General features: G+C 42.6%; 1 protein-coding gene across 3 annotated transcripts in view; it reads left to right on the top strand.

Annotated features, from left to right (window-relative positions):
• Positions 1 to 25,300, top strand: part of LOC130076509 (UDP-glucuronosyltransferase-like) — a 56,013-nt gene extending 30,713 nt beyond the window's left edge. For 2 of the 3 annotated variants that reach the window (XM_056241632.1, XM_056241624.1), the window contains exons 2-5: positions 18,680 to 18,811; positions 24,068 to 24,155; positions 24,352 to 24,571; positions 24,890 to 25,300. In XM_056241632.1, coding sequence (XP_056097607.1) covers positions 18,680 to 18,811; positions 24,068 to 24,155; positions 24,352 to 24,571; positions 24,890 to 25,169 — 720 coding nt within the window. In that variant the 3' untranslated portion in view covers positions 25,170 to 25,300. Of the gene's footprint in view, positions 1 to 11,452; positions 12,343 to 18,679; positions 18,812 to 24,067; positions 24,156 to 24,351; positions 24,572 to 24,889 lie in introns of those variants that run through there. The other variant, XM_056241616.1, reaches the window with a different exon arrangement.
• The last annotated feature ends 788 nt before the right edge of the window (positions 25,301 to 26,088 follow it).

The following is a 26,088-nucleotide window of genomic DNA, read 5'->3' as shown; positions in this document are numbered from 1 at the left end:
TGCAATCTCAAAGTAAGATTGGGATGCACCTAAAAGAAACTGGTTACTTGCATCCATGCATTTAAGAAAATATAATTTCACAAGCACAAGAATATAAAAATTATTATGTGATAATGAATATATTTGATTATTGATTTTTATAAAGGAAGTATATAACCATTCAAAATGACATATGATTATATATGTATTTGAAGAGGCAAGGGATTTTGACCAACCCTTCAGTCCCCCGTTTTAGACCAATGTGGGGTCCAATACCGCCACGTCTGGTCTAACCAGTGAGGTCACTACGGAAGGGAGGAGTGGTGACGCATGCTCCCCTGATGGGTCACACTTGTCTCTTCACCTCGTCATGGACATGCTGGATACTAAAAATTCCAGTCCCCATTAAGAGGCTCTCCCACCTTCCACTCACAACAGGACATCAATGTCATTCTTCCTCAGTTTATCAGTCAGGTTAAAATTTTTATAAAACACATAACTGATTACGAAACAAGTACATATTGGAAGCCAGGCTAAATAAGCAAGCACTATTGCTGTATTCCTACTAGCATGGGCTAGATCCACAGTCACTACTCAGATCCTAAATAAAGACATTGTCTATAATCATGAATACCAGAATATATGCACTAGTTTTTTTTTTTTAAATAATATTATGATTTCCAAATCCTTTTATTATAAACAAAGTTGGATGGTTAATCCATTATTTTCACTACCCCTTTTATAGACCCTTTAGGTTTAAAACACAATGGTTGTCTAACTAAAAATAAACAACAAACAATAAAATATTAATAATTAAGACCCATAATAATCGATGTAAGCACTTTAAGTCTTTACTGAAATCATCCTTCAGTTTACAGTCACATAGCATGTACCATTTTAATTGTATAACATCTTATACCCTTTTTTGTTTGTTTCAAAAAATAGAAATAAAATAAAACAAATTCACATCATCATTTCAGTCATTATTTTACCACTAAAATATAGGATCGTTCCCCATTCTGCTTAATAAAGCTTTTGTTCATTCCTTATCCTTATATCACTTGAATCCCTGTCAATCATACAATGTCTAACCCTAACCTTTTTCATACCATTTAAACTTAATTTGACTTCCATAAATCCTATCAGAAATTGTATTTTCATAACATACATTTTCTTCTACTATATTTCTTCCATCTTGCCCTACATGCCAGTTCCTTCTGCATCCGAGTCTCTCACCACTGTCAGCCTAGTGACACTTAAAGTTCCCTCGTTAGGGGAATCATGGTATTTTATTAATTCTTCAATACTCTTGTTTTCTTATCATTAACTTCAACTTTATTTTTCATTATAACTACTTCTCACAGTACTTGTCTCAGTTCCACTTATCTTTACAGTTTTACAGAAACCAAAATATTATGTTACTCAGATCCCAGCCCACAGCCATATAGCTGCTTTCTCTTTTTACCTTTATTAAATTGTAGTTTTCTTAGACATCTAATGTCATACATACATTTAAGGGATTGAGAAATAAAACCTTTTCTTTTTAGAAGTTATATTCACTCCTTCTTTGTTCGCCCTCCGGCCTTTCAATAAAAATGAGGGAGCTCACTCTGGATAATTTGGATAGTGACTTAGCCAATGTGTCACTTTGTCTCTCTGCCGTCAAGTCTATATATATATATATTTTTTTTTCCTACGTTTATCCTTATGATCCCACCTAGTTGTCTATTTAAATTTAGACCCTCAGTTGAATTTAGACAAGAGTTTTACCCCAGAATGGACGGCAATCTTCTTTACAATTCCAATTTATATAAAATACTAATCCAGAGAGTAATTCAGTTCAATATCATAAATGACAAAAGCATTCATAATTACCAATAGCAGACAGAGCTGGAAAACCACTCCAATTAAAGCTCGTCCCATGTTCTGCATTGTCTTTTCATCAGATTGACTTAGAATTATCAACTTTTCTAAAGTTGGTCATTTCACTTAACCCATCTGTAATGATAAAACACTAATTCCAGAGGTTAATGACACAATATCCTCAAAATCAGGAAATAATAGTACCCCAAACTAATACATACAAGACATAAAGTGCTGTCACCATCATACGCACTCATACTAGACACACATATGTTAACTGTTCATTTTCAATGTTAATTTTTCTTTATATTATTGCTAAAAGATTTAAATTTTAAATAAGATTTTAAACTTCCCATTTTCCGGTAGCTTCTACCTAATTTTACATGGTCTCCCAACCAGTTTCAAAGCATGTCTTGTTCATTATTCATTAGAATTTAACAAGGTCAGCTGGGTTGTTTTGTTTCATTATCATTATTTTGCTTCAGCTTGCTCTAGCAGGCCAATAATGGAAAGACAGACACAGTTACCATCCCTTCCTCTGCTCAAGCAGTCTCTCTCACTATAAATAAATAATCTTTTTCAACAGCCTTCTAAGGCTGTAACTTAGACATAATGTAATATTAAATTAATTACAATAACCTTTGACCATTCACCTTGTTATCCAGACTTTTCTCAAATCTACAAAAGCTGTCTTCATCTTTAGCCACCACCATGTCTAACGACCTTCAGGAGTTAAAACTATGTCATAGACCTATTAGTTCAAAATCATCACTATGATTTTCCTTGCCCATAAGGCAAACCAGTACATAAAAAGTTTTGCTACTGTCTCCACAACAACTAATGGGAATCACTTCATGGCCTCAGCTGGCTCTTGAAAGCCCATTTCTGTTAGCCCTTTATCTATAATCTCCATCAGGGTGTTTTCCCCTGGCATATTTGCAGACGCTTGTCACAATAAAAAAAACAAGCCATACAATGAATGCGGTTTCTGGTGATTGGTATTAGAGGAACACTCACGTTTCGGGGTCAGACTGTCTGTAACTCCTCACAGCTCATCCGCCCTAACGATAAAGGATGCTGCTGGCCTCACAGTCATCCGCTCCACTCTCATACCTTTCTCACATAAACACCTCCATCTTGAGATGCCCAGTGACTTTACGTGATCCACTCTGGCTTAGGTTGCCCCCTGTCTGGCCAATAGAAGGTCTTACCCGTCATTGAGTAGCCACTCGTGCCCACTGGTGACCGCTCTTTCCCATCACAGGCTGTTTGCTTCAACAGAACTCAGCTGTTTTCTAGAGCTTAGGAAAGGCACGTTCAAGAGTCACCAGAGCCATTCGGATTGCCTAATAGTGTTCACATAGGGAGACAGGTCAATAACAACAGTATTTAATCACTTAAATCCATTAACTATCTTAAAAGCAGCAACCTAGCTACTTGGATTATACTCAGTGAATTTAGATCACAACCGTACATTCAGTGTACATTTCCGTCGGCCCCTCCCCCGTTTCATGGTGGGGACTAAGATCAGACAAAGAAGTTACTGGTCCTAAATTAACCTAATCAAAATGTCATCTCTATCTGTATTATTATTTTAAATACTTCTTTAAAGTCATTCAGTTTTATTTTTAAAACATCTCTGTGTCTATGATCCTTCAACTGAAACACTGTGCTTTACACATTATCACAGATACCAGCTTTTAGCTGACTCATTGAATGAGAGAGACTCTGAGACTCTATTGGATGGTACACTGCTCTCTCATATACTTCTAACTTTATCTACCATCTTTTAACTCTATCCCAGCTTAAGGCATCTTTGCCAGATATTACATACGGTTTCAAATAAACATATTATTTATATTTGTCTTTTGCCCACACATCAGGAAATTTAGGCATTACAAATTTCCACTCAGATTGAGTCTGTTGCACTGGCAGTTTCAGCCACAGCACACATCAGATTCAGATAAGCAAACTGTTTCCTTACAGCCAATAACAAACTTATCTTTTGAAAGCAAAACATCAGCTTCTAGTTCTTTCATGGTCAACTTTTCAAGCTGTTTGTTTAATCAGCATTTAGCAACTGTTAATCCAGTACGGCTTCTGCTTATTTGTTCTTACATAATGGTAATTATTCTAGTTCTCAATAACATTTCACATTTCTCAATCTCAATTTTAGTTGTCAAGTTCTCAATTACCATAACTTAATATTTGACTTAAGTTTTCTCTTGGAGTTTATCAATCTCCAATTAGGATTCACACTAAGTTTGAGGCAAGCACTCTCTGCTTGTGATACTTTTGCAGTTATTGTAAATCATCTGTGAGATTAGTCTCTCTATATCATCTAAAACCTTTTTTAAAAATTTTAATGGCAACACAATCATCCTTTTAGTTACTTTGATATATTCTGCAACTCACATTTGTTGGAGTCATTCATTTTACATCAACCTGTATTCATCAATTCACTTATAAAAATTAGTATTATAGATCTTTTCTTCAAAAGGATTCACTTTAAGACTTCAATCTTTTGACCTTGTTTTATCTCTTGTTCTTTCTCAGACGACAACTTTAATATCGTCATTTAAACACTGATCTACTTTCAAACTCACATTATTACCAGAAATGTGTCACGTGTTAAATGGCCCTACTGACCACAATCAAGACACTCTCTGTCATCTGGTGAATTTGTTTCAGCCTCAACTACAGCATCACACCCTTGAAACAGTGTGTCCCATTCAGGAATGCAAACAGAGCTACTGATTAAGCAGTTCTCTGTATTCTTTTACAGTCCACCAGTGGCTGATTTAATCATAATAACCCAATCATAATCTTCATCATTATTATTGGCAGAACATTAATTTTCATAAGCTGCAAAATATTGTTTTCACAAAGTGTCTGTTTAACTTTAGTCGCTTGTCCAGGGAAATTATCCCTGACCCAGAATTTCTTTCACTTGCTTCTTGTAATCATCGTAAGCAATACGAGGCTAAACATTTTAATTTTTCTGTTTCTTTGTTTGGTTGTAGCCAGTCAAGTTGTTTAAATTTCCAATCAGAATCAAAATCCTGACTACCATTTACTTAATCATTTCTGCAAATTTATTTAAAGTGAGGGCTTTAGAGCACAGCTGCTTACAGCGTTTGCTTTTCCTGACTCACTATTTGTTTCCGGACTCTTCAGGTTACTGATTAAGTTATTACATTTTTCTGCCATATCTTAATCATGGTTCATACTCACCTGAAGTTATTGCAGAAATGGAGGCGGCGATCTTTGAACAACACAGCTTGGCTTCTGCGTGATGAAACTGCAAAGTATACTCCAAAATCACAGTTACATATACTGGTCCATGCCAATTTGGGTCACAACTTTTTAAATTTTTCTCTCGGAATTGTTCCTGATGCATCCCTGGCAAACAACCCTATTATTGTTAGTATCCCTAACTGCCTGATTCACTTCACTAAGTTCGGGGATCCCCTATCTGAGATGGAAGAGATTGAGCAGGTTTACGGTGCCACTGGACCTCTAGCCCAGGGACGTGCTCTGCTGGGGTGGTGCTACACCAGTAATGCCCAGCGGGGCCCCCACAGAGCACGCTTCGCTTGCGCTGTCTGCTGCCGTTACCCTTAACGACGCTCTCAGCGACTTCTTATACTGTCAGCAGTATAATTAACTTACTCCTTCACTCGCCTCATCGGAGTGAAGCTTCACTCGCCTCATCGGAGTGAAGCTCTCCCGCTCTCCTTCAAAATCTCTTCCAGTCAGACAGCCCTAACAATTAACAAAAGCTTACTACCTTGTTTGTTGATTTGCCAGGGGTGTCACCGAGAATAATTGCCCGCATCCTCCACCATAACTGTAAGGGGTATACAGTCAAAGACCCAGAACCCGATATGAAGAAAGAAGACCCGGAGTCAGAATTATAAAAAATTTAAGAAAAGTTTTACTGAAGATAGTTTGCATTCTCATCAGCAGAAGTCAGCTTCAAGACTCACATAGGAGTTCGTAGGCCGCCCCCCTTACAGTTACAAAGATCACAGCAGTTATACCATTTCCAAGGTCTAAGCTACGTCATTGCTTACAGGTTGAATGATTCTCATTGGCTAAGAAACATTAAAGCCTAAACAATTTAACACATGTGAGGAGATAGGGGTGCCTATCGCCATTAGTAAAGATAGTTGTCGTCCACTCATTGGATTTAGGTCTGTGGTGGCCTCGCAGGTTAGAGAAGGGCGCCGGGGTGTCTGGTCCGACCGTCCAGAACCTACATAGAATGTCATACGCACACACACACAAATAACAGACACTAGCAAATAACAGCTCCCATCAAGGCTGAAGAGAGTCTGAGCTCCTTATTATCAGTTAAGTATACCAAAACATAATGCTAAAACATTCACTCGTTTGGGAGAAAAACAGATAACTGGCATTTACTCCCAAGGAAGGAAATATACTGGAAAGAATACATTTTAATACAACAATTAAAGTTTGATAGTAACGCTCAATATAGCTTGACTATATGTCCAGCGAAGAATCATATGTGCCCACGCTGCCTTTAGGACCCTCTAACCTTTCTACTGATCCCAGAGAAAGAGACAAACGGCCTTGTGGGTTACGTGGCCTTCGTGTCCTGCGTGTACTACGTGCAATCTCAAAGTAAGATTGGGATGCACCTAAAAGAAACTGGTTACTTGCATCCATGCATTTAAGAAAATATAATTTCACAAGCACAAGAATATAAAAATTATTATGTGATAATGAATATATTTGATTATTGATTTTTATAAAGGAAGTATATAACCATTCAAAATGACATATGATTATATATGTATTTGAAGAGGCAAGGGATTTTGACCAACCCTTCAGGAGACAGCGTTAAACTACCTCATGTCTCAAAGCACATAACATTACAATAATAATTAACATAAACAACGTCTAGGTTACTATTGTATTGAGATGTTATGTCAGAACTGAATTGGGATCTTGCCTAAGAGCCCAAACACCTTCAAGTGTAAACTAAACAAGCCAATGCACAATGGCGTTCGAGATTTGTATCGCGCACCCCGCCCCGCGAAGCGGCTATATATAGGAAGCGCGTGCAATCACACATTCAGGTTTGCGCTGAGGATCCGAGCTGGTGACCCTGCCACTCAGCGTTGGAGCACCAATTGCGGCGATGGGACGTAACGTCTCCATTCCCTCCTTCAGGGCATCACTATTGCTGCCCCTTCCAGTGTAACCCACCTGATCCCCCCGCACCTGCTGGGGACGGAAGATAGGACGGGGCTTTACGCAGAGGTCAATCACTTACAGTATTTTCCTTCTAACCCATACAGAGAGACTATCGGATAACACTGGGAAAGCGTCCCCTTTTCAAGCGAAAAGAGACGCTACGGGGACCACATCCTTCCCGTAAGGAGGTGTCAAGTGGAAATTACACACATGGACTGACCGTTAGGGCAGAGCTACATATGGAAGCTCTCTGTGGTAGATTCAGCCTAGTTAGGGTGAAGTCAATACCGAGCAGAGAGGCAGAGCGGAGTATGCTTAGGGAAAGACATGGGCTCGCCGTCAGGGGGGGGGGGCTGTACCATGGAAGAATACACATATTGGATCACCGTAGGGATCACGACATATGGGTTCCTAGCCTAGCACAGGGGTCAACCACTGGCTTACTTACGAGTGTTAGACATGGTGATAGACGTCTCCTCCACGTCTGGCTGCCGCAGGGTGCTGGCGTTACTGCCCCAGGAGCCTCTGAAAAAGTTTCAGTGGGGCCGCTGTCCTGCCCTTGAGCGAGTTCAAGGAGTTCAGCACCGACCGAGCACGTTCCTCCACGAGTCGTGCTGACAGGTTGATTGAGTCCAACTCCATACTGAGAAAAGAGATCCTCTGCACGGGGGAGAGTTTGCTCTTTTTCCAGTTGACCCGAAGCCCCAGAGGTGCTGGCACACTAGGTCCCTGTGTTCACACAACTGATCTCGCGAGTGGGCTAGTATGAGCCAGTCGTCGAGATAGTTGAGGATGCGAACGCCCTGTTTTCTCATGGGGACAAGGGCCGCCTCCGTGACCTTCGTAAAGATACGGGGTGACAGGGACAGCCTGAAGGGTCGGGTATTGATATGCTCGACCCGGGAATGCAAAGCATAGGAACGGTCTGTGTCGAGGAAATATTGAGACACGACAGTACACGTACTTCAGGTTGATTGCTGCAAACCAATCTCAGAGACGGATGCATTTGAAAATGCGTTTCTGCGTTAGTATTTTGAACAGGCGCTTGTGAAGTGGCCGATTCAAAACACACAGATCGAAGATTGGTTGTAACCCACCGCCTTTCTTGGGTACAATGAAATAGGGGCTGTAGAACCCTGACTTTATATCGGCTGGAGGGACCGGCTCTATCGCGACCTTCGCCTTTAGGATTGCGATTTCTGCCCCAGAGATCATGCAAACGAGGTCAGAAGGACCACAGATGTTCCCGCAGTGGGGCAACGAGGTGGAGCACAGGGACCAGACCCAGAAGGCACAGTGTCCCGTAGGGGGGTTCTGACTGCACAGTGCAACACTTACCTGCCTCCACGGTTCGGCAGGGAGTGCGTGAGTAGGCATCGTGTCCTCAAACCACACCGAGCTGCCGGCTGGTGATAGAAGAGAGGGATGAGAGTGACAAGGCATGGCGGCATGCACTACCATCCGCGCCCTCTTGGGGCCCAGGGACAGAGGAAACTGCTCTTTTTCTGATAATTTGGGTACATAAAACTAAAACAAAATTCAACACAGGATTCTCCACCCAGCCCTCATCCAGGGGAATGAGTGGTGTGCTCACCATCTCCCGAAGAGCTGTACCCTCCATCTCTGGGCCGCCTGTCTCAGGGCCCCCTGCTCTTATCCCTTTCCATGGCCGGCTCCACGCTGTGGCCTGGGTGGAGGCTGCTGCTGAGGCTGTGCCAGAGCGGAGGTGGAAGCCACAGGGGGGCGCCCTTGGCGATGATCAGGTGGGGGGACTGCAAACAGCGGCGGGGTGGAGACAGCAGCAGGCCGTCGGTGTAGCCGAGAACTGCTGGGCAAAATTCTCGCCTGTGCCACCAAAGAGGCTGGCCTGGGATGTCGGGGAGTCGAGAAAACGTTACCAATTCGGTTTCAGGGCCCCCTGCTCTTATCCCTTTCCATGGCCGGCTCCACGCTGTGGCCTGGGTGGAGGCTGCTGCTGAGGCTGTGCCAGAGCGGAGGTGGAAGCCACAGGGGGGCGCCCTTGGCGATGATCAGGTGGGGGGACTGCAAACAGCGGCGGGGTGGAGACAGCAGCAGGCCTTCGGTGTAGCCGAGAACTGCTGGGCGAAATTCTCGACTGTGTCACCAAAGAGGCCGGCCTGGGATGTCGGGGAGTCGAGAAAACGTTACCAATTCGGTTTCAGGTAGAAAAAGGTGCCTTCCATTATCTGGTAACCTCTTATTTGAAGTATTTCAAAGTATATTGAAGTAACTCAGATGTATTGTTGTAAATTTTAAAAGTAATGCATTACTTTACTAGTTACTTGAAAAAGTAATCTGATATGGTAACTCAAGTTACCCTCAACACTGACTGCAACGCTCTTTTTTATGGACTGCCTTCAAAGCTACTCCACAAACTTTAGCTAGTACAGAACTCGGCTGCTCGAATCATCTGCAGAACTCCTCTAGCTGAACACATTACTCCCATATTACAACACTTGCACTGGCTCCCGATTAAATATCGTACTGATTTTAAATTCTTCTTCTTACTTACAAGGCACTCAACAATCTTGCCCCTTCATACTTATCTGACCTTCTTCATATTTACACTCCTACTCGGACTTTAATTCTTAATATTTACACTCCTACTCGGACTTTAAGATCATCTTCTTCAGTCACACTTGTTGTCCCTTGAACTTGCACTACTTCCATGGGGTCCCGAGCCTTTAGTCATGCAGCTCGTTATTTATAGAACCTGCTGCCACAAGATGTGCAAAACAGTGAAAGTCTTCGTGTTTTTAAATCTCGCCTTAAGACCCATCTTTTTCGGCAGGCTTTAATACTGGTATCCAGGCTGTAATAATGAGTATTTTTTTGTTGTTGATTGTTTTATTGTGTTTGTAAGGTGTCCTTGAGTGTCATGTAAGGCGTCTATAAATAAAATGTATGATAATAATAATAATGACTGTGAGATGGGGCCAGGTAACGACCACATACAGAAACACACGGGTGGAATGATTTTAAAAAGACAGTGTCACACTGTGCTTGCTGTTTTATGGAAATAAGCTTTTTAAGTGCTGAAGTGCACAGGGGAAACGGCCATGGCCCAGCTGGTAGAACTATTGCAGCCTGCAGTGTGCAACCGAAAGCTCTTTTAGGCTGTTTTAGAACAGCAAGAAATGCTCTTTGAAGTCGCGACCACCGCTGCAGCGCTGTCACTGACTGAAAGGGAACTTAAAGAGCACTGACCTGTACCTGCTTACTGCTGCAGATTAATTTCGGCGTTGATAGTGTTGGCATTGAAATGCATAAATTCAAGTCATGAACTGCTCCGAGTATAACGTCACGTGTTTCCATCTCTTCCAAATTACAGTAGTTATGTCGTGAACGCAGCATAAGCTCATTGTTTTGGTTCAGGAGGAACTGTAAAAGGTGGCTGCTGTTTCGGTTGCGGTGCTCAGAGACTGACGTCTGTCTAACTCTGCATGGCATGAAACTCGCTAATGGTAAATGGACTGCATTTATATAGCGCTTTCACAGACCCAATGGCCACCAAAGCGCTTTACATATTGCCTCACATTCCCATTCACTCACTCATTCATACACCGACGGCGGTGTCAGCCATGCAAGGCGCCATCCAGCTCGGCGGGGAGCAGCTGGGGTTAGGTGTCTTGCTCATGGACACCTGGACACTTGGTCAGGTGGAACCGGGGATTGAACCACCAACCTTCCAGTTTGTAGACAACCACTGCCGCCCAATGACGTATGATGTCTGCGTGAGCAGGGTGCATGGAGGTATGGAAATACATACTTTGATAGGCAGGAAGGACATTGTATCATTGCATTCGGACTGAATTCAATGATTGGATGAACATTTTATGTTCGTATGCCTTCCAGAGAAAAGATATATACATATAAATACATTTGGACCACTTAACTTAGTGATTGTTATCAGGATGTGAAGAGACTTTCAACCAGCATTACACGAAAATGTATCTGGAACAAATCACCTACCCTGCCTTTCATAAATGCTGTAAAGGCATTGTTAGTTCATGATACCTAATGTTAGTTCATGATACCTAATGTATTAACTAATGTTAACATGATGAACCTTATTGAAATGTGTTAACAATATATCAACCTGTTGCTGACATTTGGTCCTCTTGAACTTTGTAACAAAGCTATCTCTAAAAAGCAGTGATAGTTCTTATATGCTTGTACATTCTTGAAATAATTAATCCAGAGCTACATTTAACCCACTTGTTAGACTTTAAACTGCAGTGCAGTGACAGCTAAAAAATCTGAGCTGTTGCAGCAGGTGGCCTATCAACACTCATTCCCCTTTTGTCCAGTTTTGAGGCCCCTCCTCTTTTAAAAACATTCCCAGGCTTCTTAAACGTATCTCTGTATGCTGTCTACTGTACAAACGTTTGAAGAATGGTGAGAGCACTGAGTTTTCCCGCTCTGGGTCTATTAGCCTGGCTAAGCTTGTTCTCCTCAGAGCCTGTGCAGGCTGGAAAGGTGCTTGTCATGCCAGTGGATGGCAGCCACTGGCTGAGCATGAAGATCTTGGTGGAAGAGTTGTCTCTGAGGGGTCATGAGATGGTGGTCCTGGTCCCTGAAACCAGTTTTCTGATTAGGGCATCTGGCAATTACACCACTAAGTCTTTTCGTGTGCCATACACCCATGCTGAGATGAATGCAAACTTGGACCACATTAAGAAGAATGCGATTGAGAAGCCTCCACAATTAACTGATTTTTTTGAGAATATGGGGAACCTGATAGAGTTCACAAATATGCAGGTGAAAGCCTGTGAAGGGCTGCTGTACGACGAGCCCCTGATGAAGAGTCTAAGAGAGACAGGATTTGATATTTTGCTCACCGATCCTTTCCTGCCGTGTGGCACTATCCTTGCCGATTCCCTCTCACTTCCCCCTGTTTACTTCTTGCATGGAATTCCCTGTCGGCTTGATGAGTCAGCCGCTCAGTGTCCCTCGCCTCCGTCTTTTGTCCCGCGCTTCATTACTGGTTACTCAGATAAGATGACTTTCCCTCAGAGAGTAAATAATATGCTTATGACATTTTTTGAAATGTTCCTTTGCCGAAAACTGTATACCAGCTTTGATGAACTGGCCAGTAGATATCTGCAGAAGGACACTACATACGAAGAGCTATTAGGGAACGGTGCAGTTTGGCTTCATAGGTATGACTTTACCTTTGAGTTCCCTAAACCTCAAATGCCAAACATGGTCCATATAGGGGGCATCAACTGTGCAAAGAGGGGTCCACTGACAAAGGTAAGATGTTAATTAGTGAAATGCACTTACTGGTAAGACTGTACAGTTAATGCAAAATCAAAAAACGGCAATTATTAATCTAGGTTAATGTTAATGGCTACCAGGGACCTTTATTGGTGGCTGCGATACCTTGGCTGCCTGGTCAGGTCAATGAAAAGTAATATATTTTTTATTGCAGGATTAACAGAGTTATATTACTATGTGTAACATATAATTTGTAACTGTTTAATAAAAGAGAAAAGCAAATAAATTAAAGTGATCTGGTTGTTATATTCGTATCACGTGAGTTCAACGGCAAATGTGTACATTTTTTATGTTATAATAGTGATTTGATAATGTCTAAAAAAATAAATGTCTAAATATAAATTAAAAAGCAAAATGTGTAAAAAAAAAAACTGGGCTCTATTATGGAGTGGAAATGGCTAATGAGCCAATAAGTGCTCCTCTGCCACCATTTATTGGTTATTGTGGTCATTTCATGTCTTTTGTAGATTTTAAAATAAAAGTGTTTGTTTTCCTATACATCGTGAAATTTTTAGTTTTACAAATGGCGACAATCTTTGAAGGATGAACTAGAAAAAAGGTTTTAGTCATCACATTAAAAATAACATTTAAATTAGATAATTTTGATGATTTTGAGATTTGAATACCTAGAAATAGTTGTGTGAAGTACTTTAAAGTCCTTGAAAAGTACTTAATTCTTTTAACAGTGGTCTATAGCTGTCTAATTTGCTGGGTTATTATCAAATGATTTGGACGCACCACACACACACACTTGTCGTACTGTTAGTCCTTGTTGGTTGATTTTTTTCAGCTATCACTATACCTTTGCTTGAATTTCAATTTCGTGCATTTCAAATTGTCAAATGGATTCAATATGTGTAGATGTGCTTGATGTGATATTTGAGGGTGGCTGCTGCAGCAGCATGTAAGGTCAGGAATGAAAGAAAATATGTGGGACGGTCACATCGAGGGAGTAAGATTTGATGACGTCATCAGGCTTATGGTGAATTGATGCCACTGATGCGTACATATATATATATATAGAGAAAAATATATTTTTTCTATTTTTTAGTTGTATTAATTAGCATTGATGATTTAACACTGAACATTAGTATATTTTTTAATTAACATGAAGCATGTGGTCCAGGTCAACATGCTCTAATCTAAGTTGATGCCATGTCTATGTACTTTTGATTAAAAATCCATTGATTACTTCAATGCCATATTTGGACTGAGCACATCCTACTAGCTGCAAACATCGCCACTCCCTTGAACCCAGTCCTAACTCACACAATATAGTACTTTAACCTTTGTGGTTACACTGCGTAAGTGTTTTTCTTACTTAATCTCCTTCAACTGCCTCTGTCCTTCACACCACTGATAAAATGGCTGGCGTGTGGTTGCTCCTGAGTCTCTTCTTCTTGGGTTCAGCTGAAGCTGGGAAACTGTTGGTTATTCCATCAGATGGCAGTCACTGGTTAGGGATGAAGCCTATTGTGGAGGAGCTGGGGAGGAGAGGAAACCAGGTGGTGGTCGTCATCCCAGAGGCGAGTCTGAGTATGGGTCCTTCACAGAATACCACCACTCTGACATATCCAGTGAACTACACCAAGGATGAATTAGAAGCAGGCTTAGCAGATAAAATAAACACACTTCTGAGTGTTGACATCTCTACAGACCTGGCCAAGCTCCAGGCGTTCATTATTTCACTGGATATTCTTCAAAGCTTCATAGTGAGAAACGCAGAGGGTCTACTCTTCAACAGGGACTTGATGAATGAACTGCAAGACTACAGCTATGTATATGCAAATAAACCATCCTTGTGGTGTTGATGCTCTTGCCAGTCAATGTCCAGTTCCAGCCTCTTATGTTCCACAACCTTTAACTCACTTTACTGACCGCATACATCTTTGGCAAAGAAGTGTGAACCTGGTAAGGACTCTCCTGCAGCCCATGGCTTGCAAACGTATGTTTGCTCGTGCAGATGAGATCGCTTCACGAGCACTTCAGAGAAAAACATAGATGGTGGAGTTTATGCGTTTCGACTTTGCCTTGGAATTCCCACGTCCGGTGATGCCAAACATGGTCATGATTGGAGCAACAGTTAGCCAGAAACCAAAACCTTTATCAAAAGTGAGTCTTTATTTTTCAGTTCCTAATAGGCTTACTAATGCTGTAGCTGTGTATAAAGTTTGATTTAAAATAGTAAATCTGGAAACACAGGACAAGCAAGGTTATAGAATGTAATATCTGTTCAAAAACAGCAGCTGCTGGACACGACCAAATTACTCTTACTATTTTTGCTGCCATATCTTTATATAGCAAAAACAGTATAGGCTAAGGCTAGTATGGTATTTCAAATTCAGGGATTTAGTCCAAACGCACCGAGACCTTTCACTGTTTTTGTTCCTTTGAATGATGTAAAAACTGAACTGGAGTCATTGTAAGAATGAAGAAAGAAAAGAAAAGAAAACCTTAGTTTGACAATCTTTTATTATTATTTCTGAGATAATTAATCTATATTCAGAAAAAACATAAAACAAGTAATGATATCACAAAGAACACCCCTGCAAACCCAGGGGTCAGAACGTGTAAGTGAATTAGGTTATTGTGAATTAGGTTATTGCACGAATTGCACGGTCAGAACGTGTAAGTGAATTAGGTTAGTTCAGCTTTATCTGACGGGTCTGTTTTTTAGTTTCGGGTTGTATTTAATCTTCTAAAACCCGTCAGATCGTCCGCTTTTTGGCGGCCGCCAAAGCCTTTTTTGATCGGTGCGTGATGTAGAATAGAATGACTGCTGTGCTTGACAGGGCGCATAACCAGCAGAGAGAGCGCGCGCACTCTCACGTCTTCAAACAACACGAGCGCTGTCTTGCTCTCTCTCCCTCGCGCATATTAATCAAAATCAATTGACACGATAGTAAAAGGTCGAAAGACCGCAGTTTCACGTGGAGCATTTGGAGATTTTTAGAGATTAGAGACTCTAGGCCTACACTCAATGAACAACATCTCAACACTAAATTATAAAGGCCTGTCTCATATAGACGCCTGTCTCAAATACAAGCCGGTGCAGTTTGACGATTTGGGAAAATAAAAGCCTGGGCTATTATTTGAAGTTATACGGTACATATATAGGTAAAAGGGTGAGTGATAGAATGAAATTGGAAGCAGGGAATGGAACTATGGAGAAGATCCATTGAAACTGTGAAAAGCACCATCAGCCTATCATTTTCAGAGCACCTCATTAAATTGATACTTGCTTGGCCTGGGCAGAGGAAACAATTCTTGAAGTTGTTGAAAATTGAAGTTGTTGGTTCTGTGAATGTCAAATGTTGAAGTTGCCATCGTTTTCTTCTCAGTTGGATGAAGAAGATATGATGAACTTGCATGGGTAGTTCGACTCTGTTCTCATGGCTGGAGGGCAGATTGTGGCCTGCCGACCCTGGGCCGGAGAGGACACGCAGAGCAAATGGTAGGAGTTGCGATGGACTTCTTCTGTTTTGAATGAAGACATCGTATCAAACTCCTGAGGTTGTCCTTGATTCTGTTGTGGTTGAGTCCTCTCTCTCCTGAATGAGCACGTGGCTGGTGGTGAGTCAAGGCCTGCTGCCCTGGGGTCTGGGGCCTGGTGCGGCCCCGCAGGACAGCAACCCACACGTAGGAGAGAAAGCCAAGAGAAGGAAGGGCTTCTGTGAATGCCCTTTTAAAGTCTGTGAAAGGTCCAATCCCTCCGGGTTTGCGTGACCAATGAGAAGGATGGAGATTCCAGAGCGGGAAAGTTACGCTGTGGTTAATTTATGAGTCTTTGTCCTAAGCGTGCTCATTTGCATGTGCAGCTGGATTGGTCTCTGATGAAGACAACTAGGGAAGATTCTTGTAATACTAATATGTTGGGCAGCTATCGGCATATCATGTACACAATCATTTCGATCTTCAAAGTACCAATTTATAGAGACCAAACGTGGTATAAGTGAGGTTACATTGACCGTTGGTTCTATAATAAAATACATAGTATCGAAGGGATAATAGTATCAACAGATAATAGTATTAAAGGACACCACATAAGACAGTAAATCATTCACAAAATGTTCTGGAATGCAGGTTAATTTCATGTTAATCAGTTCATCGATAAATGAACGCAGGAAAGTCTGTTTTAAAAGCTGTTTCTGTCTTCCCCATCATCTCTGTCTTGAACATGTGACCACATTTTTAACAGCAATAAACCAACTTATCTGATCGTAGTCCTGGTAACCCAAAGGCCCTTCTTGCACTGTTGGGGGATGTTGAGCTTTAAAGATTATTTGTTAACCATAACAAATAATTGTGTCTGATTGGTCTCAGTTGTTACAGAGGACATAAAGTTTCAGAGAGACAGAGCAGGGAGAGAATGGACAGATTGTTTTCTCTTCTTGACAGATTAGTAGAGAAATAAACTTTTGGTTATGTGAATTAAAATTTGTAAATTAAACAATCGTATACAATTTTTTTTTAAGTTATAATTTGTAAATGAAACAAAAAAATAATTTCTGTTCATTGTTTATTTTTGTAATGCAAGTTATAACTTGTAAATGTAATAAAGAAATAATTCTGTACATTTATTTTTGTCATGTCAATTAATTTGTACATTTGATACAAAATAAATTGTTCTATACATTTTTACTTACAGTACTTTTTACAGCTATTTACAAGATACGTTTTAGATAAGAAAAACAAAATAAAAGTTTAAATTAACTGTACATAAAACAGATTGGAAGAAAACATTTTTCTGTAGACTAGCTTTTATTGAGCTGAGCAGGAGATCCTGGATGGGCTCCACAATAGAGACACTGGTAAAGAAAAATTAAGAATAATTAACTCACATACTCAAAAATCAAACCATAAAATATTTTAACATGCAAAACCATTCTATGAGCTTAACTCTGCAGGACAGCAGCCCTCCAGGACCTAACGTTGCCTATCCCTGATCTATACGACATACTTTTAGTGTTTCTATTATATACTGGTCATTATTTTTCAAACAATATCTAATATCAAAATCTAATATACATGTGTAAAAAGTCAGTTTTTCAGAAAAAGTACAATATTTGCCTCTGAAGTTGAATAACAATCTAAAGTAGGCCTACTTAAAATGTATACTTAAATACAGAGTAAATGTATTTTGTTACATTCCACCACTGGTTATTGTCACATTAACAAATTGTTGCTAGCTGTGTCCCAATATTATGAAGCTGCAGACTCGGAGCCTGCAGCTACAGTCCCCCACCCAGAGTCCCGCATTCTCAGACCCCTCGTTTTTCGAGACAGCGCCTCCTGCTGTTCGGAAGATCGTATAACACCCGCACGCAGAGTCCCGTGTTCTCAGACCCCTCATTTTTCGAGACAGCACACCCTTATCCAAATGTCATTGAAAACAATAGGATGCAATATTACGGTCTTGTTTTATTTAAAGTTATCCAAATAAATATTTGCGTTCCCTGCTTAATGCATGCATGTGCCAAAAAAACTCATTGAGTTACTGATGGAAGGGATCTTTTATCCCAAAACCTCAAGTGCCAAACATGGTCCATATAGGGGGCATCAACTGTGCAAAAAGGGGTTCACTGACAAAGGTAAGATGTTAATGAGCATAGCCATTCTCAGTTCTATGCTGTTTCAAAATACAGAGCTTTCACATGTCACATGTCTTTTACTGGTAAGACTACAGTTAATGCAACAAAAAAAAAACATTTATTACATCATACTTTTATTAAATGACCCCAGGACAACCAAGATCTGCATAACTCTAATTGTTTAAGAGTGCCAACCTGCACAATCATGAACAATGTAATGTTTAACTGTCTAATCTGCAATCAACTATGGTCATAAGCTGTACTTCTAAGATGTGTATAAATGAACGTGGGATCACTCAGAGAGTCAGTTTAGGAGTTAAGATATTGTGCATAATTTTAGAATTTTCTGGTCCAGCATGAATTTAATTGGAGGCTAAGTATTTTTTTTTCTTCGTTTGACCACTATAATCTTCAAGCATGAAATGAGACGCATTGTCTTTGTAATTATGTTGTGTACTTTTCAGTAAGCAAAAAGGGAAAGGTACTCTTTTACCAAGCGGTTTTATTGTTGCAATATGCTGCTTTTCAGAAGTTCAAAGTTTGAACATGCCAGTTCATGTTGGTATTTGTGTGAGTGAATGAGTGAGTGAGTGAGTGAGCTAAAAAATGTAAGGAAGAACTGCTTACATTGAATAGGAGTATAGTTAACAGTGAAAGCTTGCGCTTTTGTGTCCATGAAACGTCACGTGATATCTCAATACTGATATCTGTCTTCTGTGCAGGAGCTGGAGGAGTTTGCGAATGGTTCTGGAGAGCATGGGTTTGTGGTCTTCACTCTGGGCTCCATGGTGTCACAGTTACCCGAGGCCAAAGCCAGAGAGTTCTTTGAGGCATTTAGGCAGATACCTCAGAGGGTAAGTGTGGAACACTTAAAACAAAGACTTCTTTTTAAATGCTTAAATACAATTGAAATGCAGTCTTTAAAGTAACACTATGATGATCATGTTAAAGGACCCTTTGGGGTCCAAGAATGTCCAGAAGTGTTGTCATGTTTTGCTAGAGAAATAAGTGACCTGGGGGCGCATTAAAGAAAGATCCTATCTTATCTGTTTGGTAACCATGGCAATTTCAGTTAGGACCTCATTTAGGACAAAAGCTATTACAAAATGACATTTCTTAAGTGCTTATCTTAACCACGGATAGGAAAAGGGTAGTACAGAAGCTTCCTAACTCCACAAAAAATCCTAAAAACTGTCTTAACTTTAGGACAACCCCAATGGTGCCCTAACGTCAAAATTATTTGTGAAATTAATTATTACTGTAAAAATCACATAATAATAGCCCTGTCTGAGAATGGCGTCACATTTATTAATGATACAAGCTGAAGAACAGCGATGTTTGATGGTGGAAAGACTGAACACCCAAATGATGTGCTGCACTTTGACGACAAAATTCTGAAAAATAATTACAGACTCCTATGAAATAAAAGGATTAGGCTTTGCCTTTTCTATCAAGCTTATAAAAACTTAACTTAATGAATTTTGTTTCTCCATTCTCCAGTTTTTCCATTTTACTTCCCAGCCGCTGTTTGCGTGTCGTTGGTTGCTTGGTAACAGACCTGAGAGTTGATTACCGAACTCAATGGAGGGGTTTAAGATTTCCTAACTACAGATAAGATGAGATTTTATAAGATAGGATAAGAATTCTAAATCAACTTAAGATTTGCTTCTGTAATACGAATTTGTGAACATTCCAAAATTAACTTGTCAGATCTTAACTTAAGACTTAAGATAGAAAGTTTCTGTAATATGCTGGAAAAGGTCTAGGGAAAATAAGCCCAAAATAATCAACCTGGTCTGAAAAAAAAATTCTGGTTCCCTTTCAGTCGAGAACGTCAGAGGTAGTCGACGTTGACTGAATGGAGATCACGCTAGGGAGCCAATTGTCTTCGAGAACTATTGAACGAGCCAATGGATTTGGCGTGTGTGATGACATCACACACTCCGCCCCACGGCGCGGGTATAAATACAGAAGTGGATGCATGCACTAGTTGCCTTTCGCTTCGGAGCCAATCATTTGATGTCTCTGAAGAGTGCTGTTGTTTACAACGAGCGAGTGTGTCTGTGTTCTTCTGGAAGACTCTCCCAGTGCTGGTGGTTTCTACAGCGCGAGTGCAGCGGTGATCGCGAACTTTGAGCACTCAACTGCTGTTTTAACAGCAACAAATTTCTAAATGTTTGTGTGTGTTGACGGCTGGTTAGAGGGCGTCAATTGTTGCATCACGTGTTTGGGCTTACAGCAGGCTGAAGCAGCTTTTGTGGACGGTTCATGTTCCCATTGCAGGATTATGACTTTTGCTGTGTTGAGATCTAAACTCGCCTTCGTCCGCGAAGCGCGAGTCCCCATTACCATGCCCCACCCCCGGGTGCCGTGTGGGATGGGTGATCGGAGGATAGTGATGGATGTCTCGCCCGGTAACCATTCCTTGTGGGCTCCTCACTCCTCCATCACACCGCAGCCGATGGAATGCCTGTTGAACGTGCTGGTCCCTCTGTAATGGGCCGATCAGCCGTTTCAATTGGGGTTCCCCCAGAGGATAAGATGTCGATAGCAGCATCGGAGGGTGAGTTGGCCTCTGGAGATGACAACTCGGCTGTGTTATCTCCCTCTGGGAGTGTAACGTTGCCCGAACCAGATCCAGAAATGTCAGCTATGCTGAAACGGGCCGCCGAGGCTGCCGGGCTCGAGTGAAACCCTCCACCGTGTCCCGTTCAGTCTCGGTTGGAGGATTGGTATCTCGGGGCAGGCCGCTCTGGTTCTCAGCTCGCCGCCCCAATGACTTTCTTTCCCGAAGTGCATGGAGAGCTTACCAGGTTGTGGACGGCAACTTTCTCTGCCAGAAACTGCCTGAATAGCTTTTCCCCCTCGCTACCCTTGAGGGAGGAGCGGTGAAGGATTATGAGGCTGTCCCTCCAGTGGAGCGGGCTGTCGCAACACAGGTGAACCTGTGCCCGACGGCCACTGCATCTGGGGGATCCTTGTCTCCCCTCGCAGGCCTGTAAGCTCGCGTCAGGTTTGGCGGTCAGAGCTTACAAAGCCTGTGGGCAAGCCGCCTCCTCTTTGCATGCCATGGCGTTCTTGAGGTCTATCAGGCCAAAACACTCATGGACATGCACAAGGGTAGTCTAGACCGTGCGCTCATGAGGGAGCTCCGCACTGCTACTGATCTCGCCCTCCGGGGCACGAGTCTCGCAGCGTGCGCGGTCGGCCTAGCGATGTCCACCTTAGTGGTCCAGGAGCGCCATTGTTAGCTCAGCCTGGTTGAGATGGTAGATGCGGACAAGGTTCGGTTCCTGGACTCCCCAATTTCCCAGGTTGGCTTGTTCGGCGCCAACGTAGGTGGAAAGCTGCACCCAACAGCTCTCCACCGCCCAGGCGCAGATGGAGGCCTTCCGACACATCCTGTCCCGGCAGCCCGCTTTTGCCTCCACCCCGCCGCCGGTGACAGTTCCTCCGCCTGCCCGTCGCCGAGGGCACCCCCCTGCTGCTGCCTCCGGTCCCGCGGGGCCCCCGCAGCAGCCTCCACCCGGGCCCCAATGTAGAGCCAGCAGCAGGCAGGCCGCCCGGTCTGTCTCAGGCACTGCCAAGCCAGGGGGCAAGTGTCACGCCGGTTTCACAATGCACACGTTAGCAGAGCGTAAGCAGCGCGTATTTTTTTCGGCGCCCATGTTAACAGATTAGAGCATTCACACCGCATGCAGATGCGGCGCGGCAGCGCGTAGCAGGAGCAGAGCAGGAGCAGAGCAGGAGCAGCAGTGCCGCGATAGTTTCGGCGCCCAGTCTATTTTTGCCGCGCTGCTTACGTTGAATTAAAGTGACAATGCATTGATCATGGCCAAAATACACAGCAGTTTTACCCAAAAAGCGCATTGATGATATCTATTGTGTTTTAAACAGTCAATCAAATGACCTTCATCAATTTAAAAAGAAAACAAATGTCCAAAAATAAACTTGTTGCCCAAACTACAAAAACAAAGATGAACCAAAAGTTATATAATATATTAATTAATAAAATAAGCTTCTTGACAAGTCTTTTCTCTCAAATGTATTTGAAAACGAAATAAAGAAACTTACCAACTTACCCATTATAGAGTACTCTGTCTGTACACACGCCGCGGTTCAGCAGCGCGCGTCAAACGCTGCCAGTGTGAAAGCAAAACGCGCGTGTCCTGCTTCCGCTCACCGTACGCACTGATCCTGCGCTGCTTACGCTCTGCTAACACGTGCAGTGTGAAACCGGCGTCAGACGTAGCGTCCCTGAGACAGGCCAGCCAGGGATGGAGGACAAGCTCTTCAGATGGTTACTGTTCCGCCACTGGCTCCCCGGAGTCCAGTGGTACCCAAATTGTCAAGAGAGCAAATTCTTCTGTCCCTGGGTCCCAAGCAGGCAGCTGTTGGTGCTGTTCGAGGACCTGGTCATCCGCCTTCTCACACATCCCCTGCCGCCAGTGGAGACAGGTAAATGTTGCACTGCACACTAATGCCACTGTTCTCCACCTTGCTGCCCCACCTCGGGTATGCCGGTGGTCTTCTGGGCCTGGGCCTGGTTCGTAGAAGCAGAAAGAGCTTCCAACCGGTCCAGACCAGACTGTGACCATCAGACTCGGCTTGTCGGCTCCGCTCAAATCAGTGATAGTCATCACACTACGTGTTGAGCAGACGTGCTCCTTGAAAGCTCAGTGATATTCCTCGCACCTAGTGTTGAGCAGTGCTCCTGTCTTGTGCGCGCATATCTCTGTCCTACTGGCGAAGGACTTGATATAGCTGCTTCCTCCAGCCAATATGAAGGCCAGTTGTTGTAAACTCGTTCTTCATGGTACCTAGTATGTGGTGGGTCGTGACCGTCTTGGCCCAAGTCGGTCCGCAGCATCTGGCCTCAATGACATGTACTTCAGATCTCTACCTTCCGCACCGCAGGCCATCCTGTGTGTTGCATGTGAGGGTTCGAAGTATCAGTACAGAGTCCTACCCTTCGAGTGCTCCATAGCCAGTTGGGTCTTCAGGTCAACTGGGAGAGAGTAATCTCGCCCACTGGCTGAGTATCTCTTTTTCAGTTTGGAGAAGGACTCAGTCCATCACGTCTCTTCAAGAAGAGAGTGTGCTCGGCTGGTGCTGTATAGAAGTGAGAAAGGGTCCCACTGAATGAACTTTCAGAGGCTCCTGTGGCATAGGGCAGATGCAGGATATGAAGACCGCTTCAGCATTCCCCGGAGGGAACAGAGGACGTAGTCCCCTTGCCACTACTGCTGGACCACCGCTGACTCCGAGTTACGCTCGGCTCCTCAGCGAAAAAGCAACTAGTGCGTGCATCCACTTCCGTATTTATACGTGCGTTGCGGGGGGCGGAGTGTGTGATGTCATCACGCACTCCGCCCCCCGCAACGCACGTATAAATACGGAGGTTCAATAGTACTCGAAGACGATTGGCTCCCTAGCGTGATCCCCATTCAGTCGACGTTGACTACGTCCTCCGTTCCTTCCTTCAGGGAACGGTGGGTTGCATACGCAACCAGGACGTTTTGTGTGGTAGGGCTTATGCACATCATGTAGTCTGCATAGGGCACCCCATTTGAAAAGGATTTTTTTCCCAGTATTCTCATTTGTTCTGTGAAAAAAATTTCTAGGACTTTCTATGTCCTCCAACTCCCCCAGGATGTTATTCAAAGACCAAACGGCCATCTCATCACGATATAAATGCACTGAATTAAAAACTGGGATTTTATTGTCCACAAAACTCATAAGACATGTTAACTCCAGCCACTGATTGTCTAAATGAGACTATTTACAAATATACAGTAATATGTCTATATCAATGGCTGCATATTTTACTATTTAAGAAATTTCTTACTGTTGCACCAAAAGCAGCTAAAGTCATAAAGATGTTGAATAAAATAACTGTAGATGGTAAAAAAAAAATTACAGTCAGTATGTGGGTTGTAACGTTAAACCAGGGGTGTCCAAACTCGGTCCTGGAGGGCCACTGTCCTGCAGAGTAAAATGCATAAAACTCTGGCTTGAATAACAGCACCATTTCATAACAAAATAATGTTATGCAAAATAATGCATGTCACCATACTGTATGTTCACTTTTAGCTCTCTTTGATTTGTAGGTGCTCTGGAGGTACACTGGACCAGTCCCTGAAAATGCTCCAAAGAATGTCAAACTGATGAAATGGCTTCCACAAAATGATCTCTTGGGTATGTTTATATTCTCCTTTGACCCTCTAACCTTCCTGGAAGACATTTTAATTAAATAAGTGTGCTTTTTTTGGAACTGATGGCAAGATTCAGGATGTGCATGATGTTTGAATTACCATGGCATATTATAATTCACTACAAAATCATTTGATAACACACTAACATACCGAATGTGTTGTTTTCTTTTATGTTATAGGCCATCCTAAGGTTAAGGCTTTTATTACACATGGCGGATCACATGGAATCTATGAAGGAATCTGTAATGGGGTGCCAATGGTGATGCTTCCTCTGTTTGGAGACCAAGGGGATAACGCCCAGCGTTTAGTGGCTCGAGGTGTTGCAGAAGCCCTGAGTATCTTTGATGTGACCTCAGAAAAACTGCTGGTTGCATTGAGAAAGGTCCTCAATGACAAAAGGTAAACATATGTATTACGTTCAGCCTGTGCATTAAAAATGCAGGTTATGCACTGGTACATTCTGTGTTGATTAATACAACATTTATTTAGTATTGAACTCAAAGTGGCATGTTTGCATATGTGAATAAAAAAAAATACTATCTTTCTACAAAATTTCACATTTAATTAATCGTGTTGCATACCATTTATTTGTAATTATTCACTGAGTGAAAATTGTTTTAGTAAATCCTACAACAAATAGTTTTGAGTGTGTAGATTGTGGAATCTTTTTGTTTGCAACAAAATATAAAAATACTTCCTCCATTTTTGACTCATCAGCTACAAGGAGAAGATGTCAGAGCTTTCAGCTATTCACAGAGACCGTCCCATTGAGCCTCTGGACCTGGCTGTGTTCTGGACTGAGTTTGTCATGAGGCACAAAGGGGCAGATCATCTCAGATCCGCAGCCCATGAGCTGAACTGGATTCAGTATCATTCCCTGGACGTCATTGGCTTTCTCATTCTCATTCTAGTGACTGTTATTTTTGTGACCGTCAAAAGCTGCATGTTCTGTTTCAGGAAGTGCTTCAGAAAAACTCAGAAAAAGAAGAAGGAGTAGATACATAAAGTCAACTTTTTGTCCTTTTTTTGTGGGGTGATTGTAAGAAAGCTCTTTAATCTGTGTTTTTGTAACTTTAATACCTCCATGACCTGGATCCATGACTTGAATAAAGCCTCACAAAACCTATACTGAGTGTTGTGTTTGTGTAGGACTCAATAACCACACCGTGTAGCTCCGTTCATGTTGCGTTTACTGAACTGACGCAAACCTTACATTTGTTGACCCTTGCCATAAACCACTGTCGTAAGCAATGAATGAATGAATGAATGAAACAATACTGAACATTTTCAGACGTAACATTTTCTCCCCCGGACCCCGGAGGCGTCGCAGGTGACCATAGTGGGTGCGGTCAGGCTGAAATGGGACAGTGTGGGTGGGGACGTGAGCTGCCATTTGATAATGCACACAGCTTCGTGGCAGGCCGGGGTCCAGTCCCACGTAACATCCTTCCTGAGAAGCCGGCGGAGGGGGGCCGTTGAGTCAGAGTAGTGTGGCATGAATCTGAGGTAGTAAGCGGCCATCCCCAGGAAGGAAGACAGCTGGGATGGTGAATGCGGGTCTGGCAGGGACAGAATGGCCTCAGTGTGGGACATTATCGGGGCGATGCCCTCCTTCGAGAGCCTGAAGCCCAGGAACTCGACCTCCTCATCCCCGAACATGCATTTCTCAGAGTTCAGTGTGACCCCATGCTGATCGTCATGCAGTGCGGTGGAGGGCGCATGCACCACCACGTCATCCAGGTAGATGGAGACACCCTGGATACCAGCCAGTATGAGTGACATTATCTTCTGAAAACAGCTCGGGGCTGATGAAAGTCCAAATGCCATGCGTTTAAACCTGAAAACCCCCACGTGCGTGACAAACGCTGTAAGATCCATGCTGGCCAGTGCCAGAGGGATCTGGAGGTAGCCGTTCC

Source organism: Rhinichthys klamathensis, unplaced genomic scaffold (genome assembly GCF_029890125.1).
Source record: "Rhinichthys klamathensis goyatoka isolate OS25496 unplaced genomic scaffold, OSU_Roscu_1.1 h1tg000021l_1, whole genome shotgun sequence".
NCBI classification, from domain to species: domain Eukaryota; kingdom Metazoa; phylum Chordata; class Actinopteri; order Cypriniformes; family Leuciscidae; genus Rhinichthys; species Rhinichthys klamathensis.
Note: the sequence above shows the minus strand (reverse complement) of the source record. Positions and strands in the feature narration are given on the sequence as shown.